We start from the raw sequence: 16,093 nt of genomic DNA on the forward strand, positions 1-16,093 counted from the left end.
TTTGTTCTGCTGCAAAAAATACACGGACACGTATTGCGCACAATAAATCGGCCTTTCAGGCACTTGCCTTGGTGTTCTCCAGGTGGGCTGGGCTCCCATCAATCCTCAACTAGCAAGTAGGCCAACAAATTTGAAGGCCCCCGGTTGGGAAGGCTTTATGATGGCCCAATTTTTTCCCCTTGTTTTTGGAAGAAATATAATCCACTCCCTCCCCCCCCCCAAAAAAAAAAGAAAAGAAAAAGAACCCTGAGCTCATTTTAAAACATCTGGAATCTGGATTGCTCGAAACTGAAATGACAGGATAATTAAAATAACTTTCACAATTTGGTCGAGATGCAATATCTGCATTTGCATTCCTGAACTGCCAATATTGGAATCTGTCAATATTGGAGCCCTATCCCGCAACCACAAACGGCTCGGCTAGGGGGTAGCAACTGCCTTTCCCCAAGGCTGGGCGAGGAGAAACTCAGCACGCAGGAGTTCTGCGGCGAAACGCGAGTCTCGCGCCGCAGAACTTAGGAATGCTTCGCGCGCATCTCCACCGCGGTCAGAGATTGCCCCACGCCTGAAGTTGCGAGGCGACCCAGCCGCTCCGACTTAAGCCTCCAAGTGGCCCCTCCCCTCCCCTCCGCCTCGCCGGGAATGTTGGAACGTTGGCGTCTCCAGGGTGACGCGACGCTTTTCCTTCCATCCCTCCCCGGGACAGGTGGCCCGAGCCCCTTTTTCGCGCTGAGACCTCGGGCGGAGAGAGCCGGTGGGGATGCCGCTGAAAGTAGTGGTGGAGCTGCAAATCCATGCGGTGAGAGGGGCTCGAAGCCAGCAAGGGGGAATCTTGCAAAGGTAGCTGGAGCGGGTAATATTTTCAGCCCCATCGCTGGACTGTGAAATGTTCCTTTTCTGCCTTCAGTAGTCCAGTGGTTCATGCGCGGGAGGTGGGGGGAATAATTGATACCAGGTTCATGTTGTTAGTTGCCATACTATTCTGCAAAACTGTAGTTAAGTTGCAAGGGTGAAAAGTCACAGCTCAAACCTGAAGGCAATAATTTGAGAAACTTGGCAACTCGGCCTCTCCATGGTCCAGCTCTGCTGTCACTTTACAGGTACTCCAAGACATCTTTGCATTTGTTATTATTGATTCAGATATTTTTCTAATCCAAAAATGCATTGAAGAAAAGCAAAAGTCAAAGCTAGTTTTTGCCCTATGTGTTATTTGCACTGCTAATATGAGCTGGTCTGGACCTGAGTTAATAGTTGTAAAATAACCTTGGCATAGATTATACCCTTTTATAAGGAAAGATGTTATTTTTCTGGGTGGATACAAAATCCAGGACCAAGGAAATGGAAGAAGGATGATTGAGCACTGGGAAAAGGGCTAGGAAAAATATTTTTTATGAGCATTCAGGTGAAGTTAAGGTCTGGTTAGGTTTCTTGAAGTTTAAGCTAAAAACTATTGTGATGGTTACAGAGTGAGTTTTTATGAATAGTGGTAAGCAGATTCATTTTACAGTTAAGAATTAGAGTTAGGACAACAGGTAGGGAAAATATTTTTATGGGCGTTTGGATGAGGTTAGGTTTAGAGTTAACTAGAGGGGTAAACCATAGACTTCAAGATAAATGAACTCTAACCATAACTTCTCCTCAATGTCAATAAAAATATTTTATTAGTATTGCCTCATCTCTCACTTGTAACACTAATATAAATCTAAGACTATCGCTATCCCTAAACCTTCACCACAACATCACACTCATTTTTAGGCTAAGTTTAGCATTTTAATCCTAGCCCTAAACTTAACCTAAAGGTAAAGGTAAAGGTTTCCCTTGACATTAAGTCCAGTCATGTCTGACTCTAGGGGGCGGTGCTCATCTCCGTTTCAAAGCCGAAGAGCCAGCGTTTGTCTGTAGACACTTCCATGGTCATGTGGCCGGCATGACTACACAGAACGCTGTTACCTGCCCGCCGAAGCAGTACCTGTTAATCTACTCACATTTGCATGTTTTCGAACTGCTAGGTTGGCAGGAGCTGGGACTAGCAGTGGGAGCTCACCCCATCACACGGATTCGAACTGCCGACCTTTGGATCGGCAAGCTCAGCAGCTCAGCGGTTTAACCCGCAGCGCCACCACGTCCCTAAACTTAACCTACCAGTCATTAAAAAAACATTTTCTGTCACCATTGTCCCACTTGTAAATCCTACATGTTAAATTAACCAAAGACCACCACTATTTATAAAATTGCATCCTGATGCTAACCATCTTTCCAGGGAACTTAACTCTAACTTTAACTTTAACCTTTGACCCATCAGAATATTTTCCCAAAGCATTGCTCCAGCACTCAGCCTGACTATAATATGAATTTAAAGAAACTCTATGCATTAAAACTCCCTTTAACATTAACTCTGATGCTTACTGTTAGCTTACACTGCCTGCAGTCCTATCCCTAACTTCACCTTGATCCTAACCCTAACCCATACATAAAAATATATTCACCCCAAAGTGAAGGGGAGGAATCATTCCTAGGGGGAAGATACACATAAATTTACCACTAAGCATAAGGACTCATTCTAATGCTCACTGTCATGCAAAATTTGAGCCTAAGATTTGACCAATCTTAACCTCACCTGTAACTTCATCCTAAAGCCAATTCAAAGATTCATACTAATGCTTATTCCAGCAGGCAATTCCCATTGTAATATTAACCAATGACCACCATTCCCCATAAGAATTCATTCTAATTCCAGCCCTCATACTAAAGTTTAGTTCAGCTTCAAGGAATCTTAACTCAAACCAGGATGCAATTTTATGGATTGTGATAGTCTTGGATTTCTGTTAAGGTGAGGACTGAATGCTGGGGCAATGGATAGGCAAAACTTTTACATACGTATTTAAGGTTTAATAAACCTTAAATAAACCTTTTTAAATTCTTTATTCTTTATTTCTATTTATAGTATTTTTTACTGTATTTTACTTTTTGTATTATTGTGATGGTTTTAATCGATTGTTGTAAACCGCCCAGAGGCCTCCGATGGGAGGAGATGGGCGGGGATAAATTAGATAGACAGATAAATAAATAAATAAATAAATTCCATTAAACTGTGATAGGGAGCATTAGAAATTTTTTTATGCTTAATGGTAGTCTTATGTATAACTTGCAGCTAGGAACGATTACTGTAGTTCACTTTTGGGTGAATAGAAGCCCAACCCTAACCCTAACCATCGCTATCTTCTCCTAGTTCAAGGAATCCTAACCCTAGCCCTGTCCTCATCCTTAGGCTTATAAATAATATGTACTTCAAGCATTGCTTCAGTCCTCCATCTTCACCAGGAAGCCTAGCCCTAACCCTAACCTCAGCTTTAGTCCCTCAGAAAATTTTCCTAAATTTTCCACCTGCCCTCTGGAACATTCTCCCTCCAGAAATTAGGATGTCCCCAACCCTGTTGGCCTTTCATAAGGCTGTGAAGACCTGATTATGTGCCTGAGCCTGGGGCCCCAAGCATGTGAATGGTCCAGTTTCTTGGTTATATTAACATCCATACATTGTTTGCTTGGCAGCCATCTATACTTATTTGGTATTTTGATTGTTTTAATTGTAATTGTTTTAATTGTTCTATAGTTCTATTGTTGTAAGCCGTCCAGAGTCACTTGCTGAGATGGTCAGCTATAGAAATCGAATAAATAAACAAATAAAGCACTGCCTCAGCACTCTACCCTAATCTTAATATCAATTTAAAAGTACCACTATGTACAAAATCTCACTCTAATGCTAATCCTTGCATTTATTTTTAGCCTAAAACATTTAGAATCCTAACCCTATGTTCACTCCACCCTTACCTCTAACTGTTAAAAGCACTTACTTTAAAGAGATGTACAGCAATCGCTTGCAGATGGAAGAATAATATATGACTTCCGGTAGGCAGAACATCCATTACCCTCAGCCAATATAACCATTACATCCATACAGCATCTTGCAGCCTTGCATAACACTTCCTATGTAAGGTCTCAGCAAGTCATATAAAGTGTGGGATGGCTCCCCACCTACTTTATCTGACAGATCTTCTTTCTCTATCATGGCAAATATTTCCAAGGAAGTATTGAAGCAATCCCAGGTCTGTGTTACTGTGTCCCATTACAGCTATTCATAACTTTGCAAATAGTAGAAGATGTAGGAAATAGATAATACGCATATCCTATTTATTTTACATTGAGTACCCTGACCACCTCATGATTATTGTGATCTCTTTTTCTTTTTCATTTTCATCAAAGGTATCTTGTCCTGGCGTGTACTTGACAGAGAAGAAAGATGTTTATCTCAGTGTTTGTATTCTGGGTCAGTGCAAGGAGACAGATTGCCTTCCTCCAGTCTTCCCTTTCTTGTTCCATGAGAAGATGTGGTTTGAAAAGGTATGCTAAAAAGAAACAGAAACCCCCAGTATCATGGCCTTCTTCCTTATTTGAGTATAAGTACTGTTTGGGGGGATCAGACCAAAAGGTATAGAAGATATCTCTTGGAAGGTCACAAGCAAGGCAGCCAAGTAGCTGTCTTGTTGGAAAGGTGTAGGAGATCATCTGTCCCACCCAACCCCTTGTCAAGACAGGATCTGTAATGCAAAGGACAATGACAACATCCCTGGCAGATATCCAGCTGTCCCTTAAAGAGTATCTACCTTATTCTAAGGCAGTTTGATGAAGTGTTGAATAAGTCTCACATTAGGAAGTTTCTCTTAATGCCTAGTGGAAACCTTTTGTCTGCAGTTTACATTCACCTGCTATAATCATGTGGGATGTGTGAATATTTTGAAATCTATTTTGCACATCTAGTATGTGGGTAGATTTTTTTTTCTTAAGGTACAAGCTTGGTTTGCAAAGGTTGAAAAGAATGGAAAGGCACAGTGAATGGTGTAGACATAAAATGGATTAGGTTAGATTTCCTTGGCTTTTCTCTTATCCCCTGTCTTTGATATCTTAGTAAATGCTGTCAGGGTGATGAACAATAAAAACAAAGAATTTATTTATTTACTTATTTGTCAAATTTTATCAGCACCCACCTCCCCCCAAAGGAGGGACTCTGGGTGGTTTACAATAAAAGTAAAATTTAAAATTAAATAAAACTATAAATAATACCTTAAATATAGATATAAATAGAAGATAAAAAGATGAAATGCAATAAAATCCAGATGGCAATGAGGTTCCAATTCAGTCCATGAACACATGAGGGCTATTCTTGGGTACTAGCCATCCCCAAGAAAAAACATTTAAATATATAAAAAATATATAAAAAACAGTTAAACCAGTCATTTTTTAAAAAGCACAGTCAATAATAAATTAGGGTGACTAAAATAAAAAAAAACTAGGGGGGATATTTTAATCTCTGTAGCTGAAAATTACCTCTATGGTGATCTTACATCCATGGCCTAAAATATACTGTAATATTTGCAGAAATATAGGAGAATAGAAAGTTTTTTGCCTGGTGCCAAAAGGGTAGTGGAATAAGCAGTAGGAAAACATCTTTGGGGAGAGTTGCTGGATGTCACCATTGAAAAGGCCAAGTTTCAGTACCAATTCACTGAAGAAGTGTTCACTTGGAGAACACTTGGAGCAGGGCTTCCACTGAAGATATAAAGGCTCAGGTACAAGAGGATGGTCCCAGACCGGCTTTATAGGTAAAGTGCTTTCAGTTGGGCCTGGAAACAAGGCGGGAACTGGTGAAGGTGATGCCATATGGGGATATTATGTAGTAACACTCAGTTCCAGTGTCTATCTTTACCACTGTATTCTGAACTAGTGAAATATTTGGGTCATCTTCAAAAGCAGCCCCATGTATAACATATTGTAGTGATCTATATAGGAGATCTGTAGCATGGAGTATTGAAGTTAGAGGTATCTATCCTAGTAAGTTTGTAACTGGTGTATCAGCCTAAAATGGTAAAGGGCACTTCATGACCCAGAAGATACCTCAGCTTTTAATAATAAACATGTCTACCAGCCCCCTAAGCTATGAGCCTGATCCTTTTGAGGATGCAGTTTCATTCAGAATAAATTGGACTTCCCTCATCTGGACTAATGCTACCTCTATCTCATCAGGAATCAACTTCAGTTTACAATCTTACTTAGATGATTATTGTGGGCAGAAACTGATTAAGCCCTTTTGTCTGGATTTCATGAAAACGATAGCAAGGGGTCACTGCTGGCTAAATCTCCAGATGATTTCATTCAGTAATTTCATTCATTAAATCAGTGTTTCTCAATCCTGGCAACTTTAAGATGTCTGGACTTCAACTCCCAGAATTCCCCAGCCAGCATGCTGGCTGGGGAATTCTGGGAGTTGAAGTCCAGACATCTTAAAGTTGCCAGGGTTGAGAAACACTGCATTAAATAGACTGGAAATGGAAAAGAATCCTGTGGAACCCCAAACTATCAATAGTATGGGGTTTGGTAAAGTATGCTCTATGGCATAATGATAATACGAAATAAGAGACACTTCCTAAAATCAGGGCACTCTCTAAAAAGAAAAGACTCCAAAAGTTCCCAACCTTTCTGTAATGGATGGGTGTCATCTGACTTTTAAGGGTTGTAACTGGCAATCTTACCAAGCAGCTGCCATGATTCCCACAGTAGGTCAATTTAACAGAAGAAAAACTGCTGAAGTTGCACCCACTACTCCATTAAGCCTCACAAGGTGATCCTGACTGGCTCAGCTTACCTTGTTTCTTTTTTCTGGGTAGGAAGGTGCATTTCCAAACAAAGTTGTGCACATTCTTATTTTCTGAAAATGAAGCCTTGGAGTTCTACCTGGGGGCTATTGGCATTGCCAAACATGCAGATAATGCTTGAGGAAGGTATTTTGCTTTGCAGTATGTTACCATCCAATTTTTCTAAAAGTAGAATAAATTAAAATAAAATCACATGGGACACAGAGCTTAGCATGCACCAAGGGAAGTTTCAGTGGGCCTCAGTAGGAGCGTCGGGGTGGGGGGTGGAGATCAAAAATTCAACTCTGTAATCAAAGCACCAACTGTGTGATCAAAGCCCCATGTGGTTTTATGTAAGTTGTGTGTGCAACATAAGTAAAAAAACAGCTGGGACTTTGATCATGAGGTCATGGTTGCCATCCTGAATTTTTTGACCCCCACCCCCCACCTGCAGATGTCTTTGGGCTCTTTGTTGGAATCCAGGGCTTGAAGTATTTTTTTGCAAACATTTCAAGTGCGTGTTCTTCAAGACCCTACTTGCTGAATATAAATATCAGGCAAGACCTCTACTGTATAGTGATTGCCACCCTAATTTTCCCAGGTTGCCTTTGGGCCTCTCATGCTGCTTTCTGCATCAAGCTGCCCAATGGCTCCTGCAGTGATGCGGTAGCTGCTCCCCACAGCCCCCCTTCCATCTCCATCAGTTTTTGAAGGAGGCAGGATGGGAGTGGGAGGCAAAAACTGTGTCCTCAAAGCCACTCCTTTTCAAGGCGAGTAAAGACTCTTGCTCTCTTTTTAGCATGGCTCAACTTTGGCCAAAGATATTAATTCCCACCCATCTGCAAAGGTTGTCATGTAATATGGGTATTTCAGTGCTTCTTTTTAGGATTGCTGGCATGCTTTATTAATAAGAATTAACCTTACTTTACTTTAATGTTTAATGAGGGCAAACTCCTATCACCGTGTCTGCAAGCCAGAATCAAATTTAGTAATTCAGACTATTTTATTTAGCAATTGTTATTTTATCTGATTAATGGCACTGGAAGGTATTTTAGATTTCATTTGTTAGGACAAAAGCTTCTGTATTGACTCTTTGATAATATTTATGTTCATTTAACTTTAATCAATTGAATAATAAAGTCTGAAAGGATTAATATTAATCAGATAAAATTTTCTTGAACAAATTGCTATTTCTAATGATTTTATTATTGTCCTTTTTGTTTTGCTTCTATTCTTTGTAGATATTTGAAAATGCTACAGATCCTATTACTGTTGTAGAACTGCTAGAAAGTAAGTCTCCCAAAATATATCCCTTCTCATACATGTAAAATAGATTACTTTCAGAATGGTCAGTGACCAGAATTATACAAGTTTCTTTTAAAGAAGTTAAATAAATTAAAACAGTATAAAAAATAAAGTAATGAGATACTATGAGAGACCTAGGAGATACAAAATTATATATAGCCAATGATTTGGCTCAGACATTAAGAAAAATCATTTTCCTATTATGTGCCAAAGCCTGGGTCTTACAGAGTCTTTCCCTTCTTTCTCTTCTTGTGTGGCAGTGCATAGGATCAAAAGCAGACCGTTTTACTTTTAAATTAGGCAGTTCCCAATGCCATTAGAGCTTGGGCGATTGATTTGATTAAACTATTAATAATGAGATCAAACCATGGTTTAAGGACCTGGATTGCAAAGTGAAATCACAATTGGAAGTACAGTTTTTAAAAAACAGAATGTAAAGAAAAAAAGAGTTTCTGTGTGTTTTTTTTTGTATTTCCTTCTTGTTTGTGATGTTCAGGGACAAGTTTGAAGACCATGTACTATACGGTTTGTGAATATTTCAAGAAAGGCCTTTTATTCCCCTCCTATAACAGATTAGAATATCAATAGATGGAATAAGTCTTATTTGGATATCTTGAGTATTTTTTCAATATTTATCATTTGTTAAAGTGAACTAAAATGAAAGGGAGGCCTTGAAGACTAAAAGATGGGGAACACCATATGAAGAGCTAGGAACATGTGCCTCATAGGATCTAGAGACTTCAGCACTTTTGCACAGAAATGTTACATTTGCTTAGCTATCATGAATAACATGTTTGATCTGTCATTTTCAGAAGACATGACAAAAATTCGATTATCTGAACTGATACCTTCAGGTAAATGAGAGAAATATTTTTTCAACCCCATATATCCTGCAATGGAAGAATTACTATTTAACGAGATATTGAAGTGAGCTTTTTGATCTCTGGTGTTGCCATATTTATCACTAGTGTTAGTTATGAATGAGATGATCTTGGAGGGAAGTTATATATACTGAGGTTTCCCAGCATGAAACTTATATATGAAAAGTATTATTTCCTCAGAAATCTGTGAAGCTCATACTTTCTTCTTTGTTAAAGCTTCTTTTTTAATCTTAACAGTTTGGTGCATGTTTTAAAGACAAAGGCCAACTCTTCAGCCACAGTAGTTATTTCCCTAGTATGCCCCTAGCATTGTTGGAAAATGATAGTGACTGGAGACCTGTGGTTGGTACTGAAATCCATTCTGGATCTCTGTTAAAACTAAAAGACAGAACGGGAGCAGCCAACTTTGCCTGGAAACCTGCGGCCAATGTGAACAGTTACTGAGGCAACTGTGACAATTTTAGCGTGCGGACATAATCATGAGGATGCAAAGCTTTTAAGGCTATGGAAGGGAAATGGTTGTGAAGGGAGGAGTAGAATCCTGAGAAAATTGGAGAAGAAAGCATGGCAGAAGGATGGTGAGATTTTTTTCTGTGTGGGAATAAATATTCTGAATGCACTTCTGTGAGTTTGCTCTGTGTAGTATGTAGTATTTGTGTCTATTTTGTAGGATCTGTTTGGAAAATTGATTTAGGAGTGATCTTCCCATTCATGAAGATACTAAGAACTGCTTTGGATTTCAGGATTCAGACCTCCACGTTGGCTTTTATTGAGGTTTTGCTACTGTGAAATTAGTGTTTTGTGATTAGCCATGGCTGCTCTACCACAACACCCATTTAGGGAATAGGCATTATAGGCATGTCATTATATTTCCAGCTATTACATGTTCTTAATATTTCTATTGTATGCACTGGCCCCCAAGTTTGGAGATCATCCTGGGCAAAATAAGTTCCCAGATAGCAGTGCATAATTTAAACTTCAGGGAAGCAACTATGCTTGCTGTATGTTATAGCTTTCTTGGAAGTGAACACAGGGTGGCAGAATAGGCCTTCTGAGCAAGGCCTCCTGCCTGCTTCTCTACCTTTTTTCATTTGGTTCTAACCATACTGACACATCCTTCCTTCTACCACTTTAACAAAAACATTATTTCTAACTGTAACATTCCTGTGTAATTATATTTTCAAAATTTCTTTATATGCCTTCATGAAATTAAACATCTCTACAGAAGTAACCCAGCCAAAGTTTTACTGCATGGAGCAGCAGGAAAGGTTAACCTTTCCTGGCAATGTTGAGATTCATGACAGCCAAAAGTAATTGGGCTGATCTTTTCTGGTCCTGAAATCTCCAGTCTTGATAACTGGGAATTGAGTGTCAGGGCCCACTACATATTGTGCATCCAGCAGGGAAATATCCTTTTCAGGTGTCATTCTCCATAATCTTGATCCCACATCAGCAGTAGATAAGCTGTGGCTTCACAATTGCCTATGATTCCACCTCAGAATTTGTCTCTGATGTTTCCATAAATGAGTGTCAATGGATTTTTGATTTCTTCCACTCTTTGTGCTATTTCTTTACTGAATATACCTCTACTGGCCTATTTGCTCTTAAGAATGAAAGACACTTAATCAATATGTTATAATATTGACTGTGTCTTACTTTCTGCTCAGCTAAAGTCCAAGTTCTTTGTTATGACCCTCTGATATTCACAAATCTTAGTTCACCAACCCATCAGTTCTTGAGTCAGACTCTGATCTAAGCCCTGGGAAAGCATGTAAAATGATCAGAGAAGACTTGGTATACATAAGCTCCAGCTTTCTTGGCTTTGTTTGATTATTGTTACCTTGATAGCTAAATGTGCTTTTTCATTGCTCTGAGAATAAGCAGGTGAAGTAGTTTGAAACTGTGATTCCCACTATGTCTGGAAAGCATTAAATTCCTCAGATATAAATGGTGGCTTATTATACAAGACTATTACATCAGCTATTACACAGTGGATGAAGCAACTCTTAAGCTTACCTGACCTAGTATTTGACATTGGGTCTTTCTCACCAAAATTGAGTCCAGATTTTTGGTTGTAAGTCATAACTGTTGTTAAGTGAGTCCAGACTAGTTTGTATGACCTTTTTTACCACAGTTGTTAAGCGAGTCACAGTGGTCATTAAGTGATTCAAGATCGGGACTTGTGGTTTCCTTCAGTTGTTAAGTGAACAGTGCAGTTGTTAAGTGAACCAGGAGTTACTTTGCAGTACTGTGGGGGGGCGGAGTGTGATAGTCATATGTTTTCCACCAAAACATGACTCTGGAAATGCTTCTGTGGCTACAGTAGTATTATTTTCAGTTAATATTACTGTTATTTTCAAGTAGTATTACTGGTTGATTATTATTAAAAACTTTTACTGTAAGGCCTTCATTGGAATCTTTGTTCTACAGTACAGTACTAAACAGGTTGAAAGGTACTGTGCAGTACTGTAACTTTTTTTCCTGCTGTAGTAAACTCTGCAGCTTTTGTTACTGTACAGCACTGTATATCAATCTGATTTTTATAAAACAACTGTTTTAAAAACAGCAAACCAGCATTCAGTATTGTTAAATATAATTAAAAATTAGGCAGAGGATGGAACATGCATGCCACCATAGAAATCTCTACTTCAGTTAAACAAAAACTGGGAAAAAATTAAAGGCAAGCATAAGTCAATACATAATACTGTATGGAAAAAGTACTTAACTTTCCTGTACAGTAAGGCACACACAAGGCTCCCTCTGCCAGGTGCTAAATCACAGGAAGTAGTGCCTGCTGACTGGGCCTGCTGCCCCAGAAATGCAGCATCGTAAGCCTGGAAGACTTCCAGGTACCAAAGGGCGGTCATGTGACCCAAAATGGCTGCCAGTTTCGGGATGGCCAAATCCGGGTCACGTGATCACAGAGGCCTTGTGAGGGTCCTAATTTTGGACCACAGTCAGAAATCTACTTTTGGGGTACCATTGTAACTTTGAACAGCCTTTAAGGAGCCAGTCAGTAAGTGAAGACTACCTGTAATTCAGTGATCTGCAGATACCAAGTGTTCTATGTTTTCATCTGGGCACTTATGCCAGGCTAAGATTGATATTCTTGTGTGCTCCTCATTCAGCTATCAATGCCTTTGTGGAAGGTGTGCATTCTTTTAATTATGTCCAACTGCAAGGCCTCAAGAATAATAGCCTCATTGCCCCCAAACAAGATCCCATTTTAGACACTAATCCTCCACTGGTAGCTCATACATAGTCTGGCCATTCCTCTAGTGTCTGACCATCAGTAAAGCTTTATCTTCATATATGGTCTTCTGTATTGCCATTGCCTGTCATCCGTGTTGGGAAACTGTTAAGTACTGCAACATTTTTATGGGTTCTATGCCCTTCTCTACAAAATCCTCGTTGCTAGAGAGGAATGTTCTGCATAAAGTTTGTCTCAGTGCAGAATGCTCCCCTGGTGGACTTTACATATATCAAAGCATTGTAATTTATCAACATCTGTTGAAACCTCTTTGGGGCACTCAACAATGGTTTCTGCGTAATACATTTTCAAGGTTTATGTTCTTATTGGGCCTGCATTGTTTGGCCAAATGAAAACTTTCCATGTACAGTCAATAGTTCTTTCTCAAGCTGTGCGTAACTTTGATCACTTTAAAAGAATGCTTTGTTAGAATATGTAATATATGAATCCCTAGCCCTATCTTGTGTTGTTCTGCTGGACTTTAGTACAGGGGAATAGGGGTTTGGGGTAATCCTTAATCTTAAAAAAATGCCTGCAAATCACTTTCTGATCATTCTCATCCAACATCCTTATTTTCAGTTGTCAGAGTGATTCACAATGATCTGTAAAAGCTGTGCAAAACTTTGCCAGGCTGTGTCTTATACCCAAGAACTTCTGGATTCCTTTTACATTCTTTGGTCTCAGTATCCCGTGCATTGCTTCACCTTCCCCAGGTCCAGCTTGCGGACCCTCCACTTTCAGCAAGAGTCCAGTATAAGGCACTTGTTTCAGTCTTAGCTGGATTTTATTAGGATTCCATTTATCACACCACTCTAAGAAGAGAGGAAACTTTTTTGTCATAGTTTACTATTGTTTCTGTTTCAGTATTTTCTTCTCCAGTAATGAGGATGGCAGCTTTAATTTTTTTTGTGCCTGAAATATGCTCCTCTTCTTGATTTAGTTTTCACTGAAATGCATCTGGGCTTGGACTGTTGCCTATTTCAAGACTGCTAGTAGCTTGATTCCTTGTCCAATTCATTATGCTGAAATCATGTTTAAAATTATATACAGAGAAAATCTTAGTGCTAGATGGTCACATACTATGCTGTCCACACTGGTAGTAAGTAAGAGCTCCCCTTTTAATGGTTCACTCAAAGACGTGGGTCTATATACAGTAAATGCAGTTTTTGAGAGGAAGTTCAAACAATAATCAAGTTGCTGCTCCAAGTGTTGGTTTTATTGGGACAATTATGTATTTATCTTATAAGCTGGATAGTTCCTGCTTTAGCAGTTTTACAAGTACCACTGGGACCCTCTGTTTAGAGATCCTTACTGGTTCCATATTAGAATATATCTAGTTTCAGTTTCCTGTCAAATACCTTTCTCCCTAAAAAACATTCCCAGAATCTTGCAAGATAGACTCCACAGTTCAGACAGCAAAGTATCCACTGATTCCCAGGGCATTTAAGATAGTATGATATCATGCTGTAGTCAGCTGCATGACCTGCACCTCTCTGTTCCATAGCAATGGTCTGAATTCTCACTCTCCACACCCTCCAAAATAATACATGTAGGAGTTCATGTTTAAATTTGTAATCTTAATTCTACCTTTATCTGCTGTTTTTAGAGTACTTCTGTTGTACATAAAGAATACTTAATAGCATGCTATTTATAGGGACAGAAAACTAGTAGCACATTGCAGGTGGACCCACAATGCAGTTAAAAGTGAATATCATGTTCACTAACATGATAGCAAACAGTACAATGGGGATATGTTCCAGTCTTCTCAATAGGGCTCACTGTGTGGACATCATGATTTGGAACTCCTGAGATCAAGCTCTGGACATCGTCACAACATTTAGATTCCTCACTGTCTGCTTGCACCATCTTTACTTTCATACCTTAAGGTTTCCTCAGTAGATCCAGATTTATCTTGCACACTGCTAAGTAACAAGTCAGCAACATTCTGCACCAACTGAAGCTCCAGACCATCTAACAAAGGCAGTCCTTGTGGAGTACATTGCAGAGGTCAAGTGGCAAGTTTATTATAGTATGAATCACCATGTACTAGCTGCTCTGATCCAGGAAGAGCTGTAGTGGTTAAGGCTCCAGGCTGGAAGCCAGGAGATTGTGAGTTCTAGTCCCACCTTAGGCATGAAAGTTGGCTGGGGGACTTTGGGCCAGTCACTCTCTCTCAGCTCAACTCACCTCACAGGGATGTTGTTGTGGGGAAAATAGGAGGAGGAAGGAGTATTAAGTATGTTCCCCCACCTTGAGTTATTTGCAAAAATAATAAAGGGATACAAAGTAAAATAAAATAAAAATAATAAAATAAATGTAGTAATGTAGCTACTATATACTACAATGGTGGTTTTCATAAGGATAATAGAAACATATTTATCTTATAAATGTATCCAGTGTTGATAACCTTTACTGGAAAACAACCAGTATTCCCACAATACAATAATTGTATCTTAATCATTCTTGATATTGATCACTTTAGCTATAAATTATCATATAAGCTTCCTAAAATTATTGGCCAAGAAAAAGAGAATAAAAAAAGTATACCAATGGTGAACAGGGTCTTAATATTATATGTTCTTTGCTGAGACATGATTTTGAAAGTTGTCTGCAAATTAACAAGGCAATTTGACATTGAATTTTTATAGTCATCATCCATAAATAGAATGTGGTAGTTCAAGCTAATCAGCCAAGAGCTAAAGATGGCATCACATTCTAGTTTTGCAACATTAAGCCAAGTTTTCATTACAGAAGGAAGCATAACTTCAGTCCCCCCCTCAAGTTATAGACATTAATTTTTATACCATGGTAGCCAAATCAGTGGCAATTATCTTAACATATCAATTAATTCCAAGGCATGTTCTTGGCTTTTGAGAAGAAGCTATCAGGAGCTTTCCCCATAAACTCTAGAATGACCAATCCATAAGAAGGGGGTCCTCACTGTTCTGATGGTACTTCCATTGCAATGACTGCTAAATGACCCACATTTAAGGCCTCCATCTTTTTATTTAGACCAATGAGCTACAACAACACAGGCCACAAAGAGACTCTTGTGATAAGATAAACAAAAGATGAGTATTTGGAGTGCACAGACAGATGCACCCATGTATCGAGAGTAGAATAACTATTCTCCTACATTCTCCCATGCTGTGGTTATATCACATGTGGCTATTTCTCAAGAGAACATGTAATTTTGTGTTATTATGAGGTATAGGAATAATCACAATAAACCCTGTGTATTCTTGAAACCTTTGGGGTTTGCACATGGTTTTACATTTGTGTATTTCAACCACTTGGGTAATCTTGTATATACAATTATTATGAATTGTATATACAAGATTCATTATGAAAGTGGGACTTATTTTGGAGGAGACTTGTATACGTTTGCATTGCTAAGCCTCCATCTCCAGGAACTGGATTTTGGACATTGGTGTGAATCTTGCCATTCCCAAATGAAATGTCTTTGCTTTGCTATTGAAATCTAAAAATAAACCCTTGCTCACAAAACACATAAAAGTGAACAGACAATACTTTCTGGTGATACCACATGCTTCAAGATAATGAAGGGTCAAATGCAATTATATATAATAATGATGCATCCTAGAGGACAGGGAGAATGGAAAATTAAATCCCATGTCACTGAGAAAAATGACGTATTTTACAATAAGAAACAATAGCATGTGCTATATTTATCCATTTTTTCCAATGGCTAGGTTTAAATTACATCAATGCAATTAGTAACTTGCTTCACTGCATCTGAAACATGTGCTTATGCTTCTGAAGTGAGAGGCCCTCCTTAATCTCCAGTGAAGAATGCTGTTGCAGTGACAGCTAATTGAATTTGCCCTGCTCCTGAATATTTCATTTTGTGCAAATGGCAGAACAAAATACAGCTCCTTTTCTGTCCAGTTGTGCTGGGCTTCTAAGATTAATGTGGTTATTTAGAGACTGATGTAAAAGGAGGAGAAAGG

General features: G+C 39.0%; 1 protein-coding gene across 1 annotated transcript in view; it reads left to right on the plus strand.

Annotated features, from left to right (window-relative positions):
- Positions 1–760: 760 nt before the first annotated feature.
- Positions 761–16,093, plus strand: part of SPATA6L (spermatogenesis associated 6 like) — a 36,628-nt gene continuing 21,295 nt past the window's right edge. The window contains exons 1-4 of the mRNA XM_063293093.1: positions 761–799; positions 4,261–4,398; positions 7,928–7,976; positions 8,804–8,845. Coding sequence (XP_063149163.1) covers positions 761–799; positions 4,261–4,398; positions 7,928–7,976; positions 8,804–8,845 — 268 coding nt within the window. The remainder of the gene's footprint in view (positions 800–4,260; positions 4,399–7,927; positions 7,977–8,803; positions 8,846–16,093) is intronic.

This window comes from Candoia aspera, chromosome 2 (genome assembly GCF_035149785.1).
Source record: "Candoia aspera isolate rCanAsp1 chromosome 2, rCanAsp1.hap2, whole genome shotgun sequence".
Lineage (NCBI taxonomy): Eukaryota > Metazoa > Chordata > Lepidosauria > Squamata > Boidae > Candoia > Candoia aspera.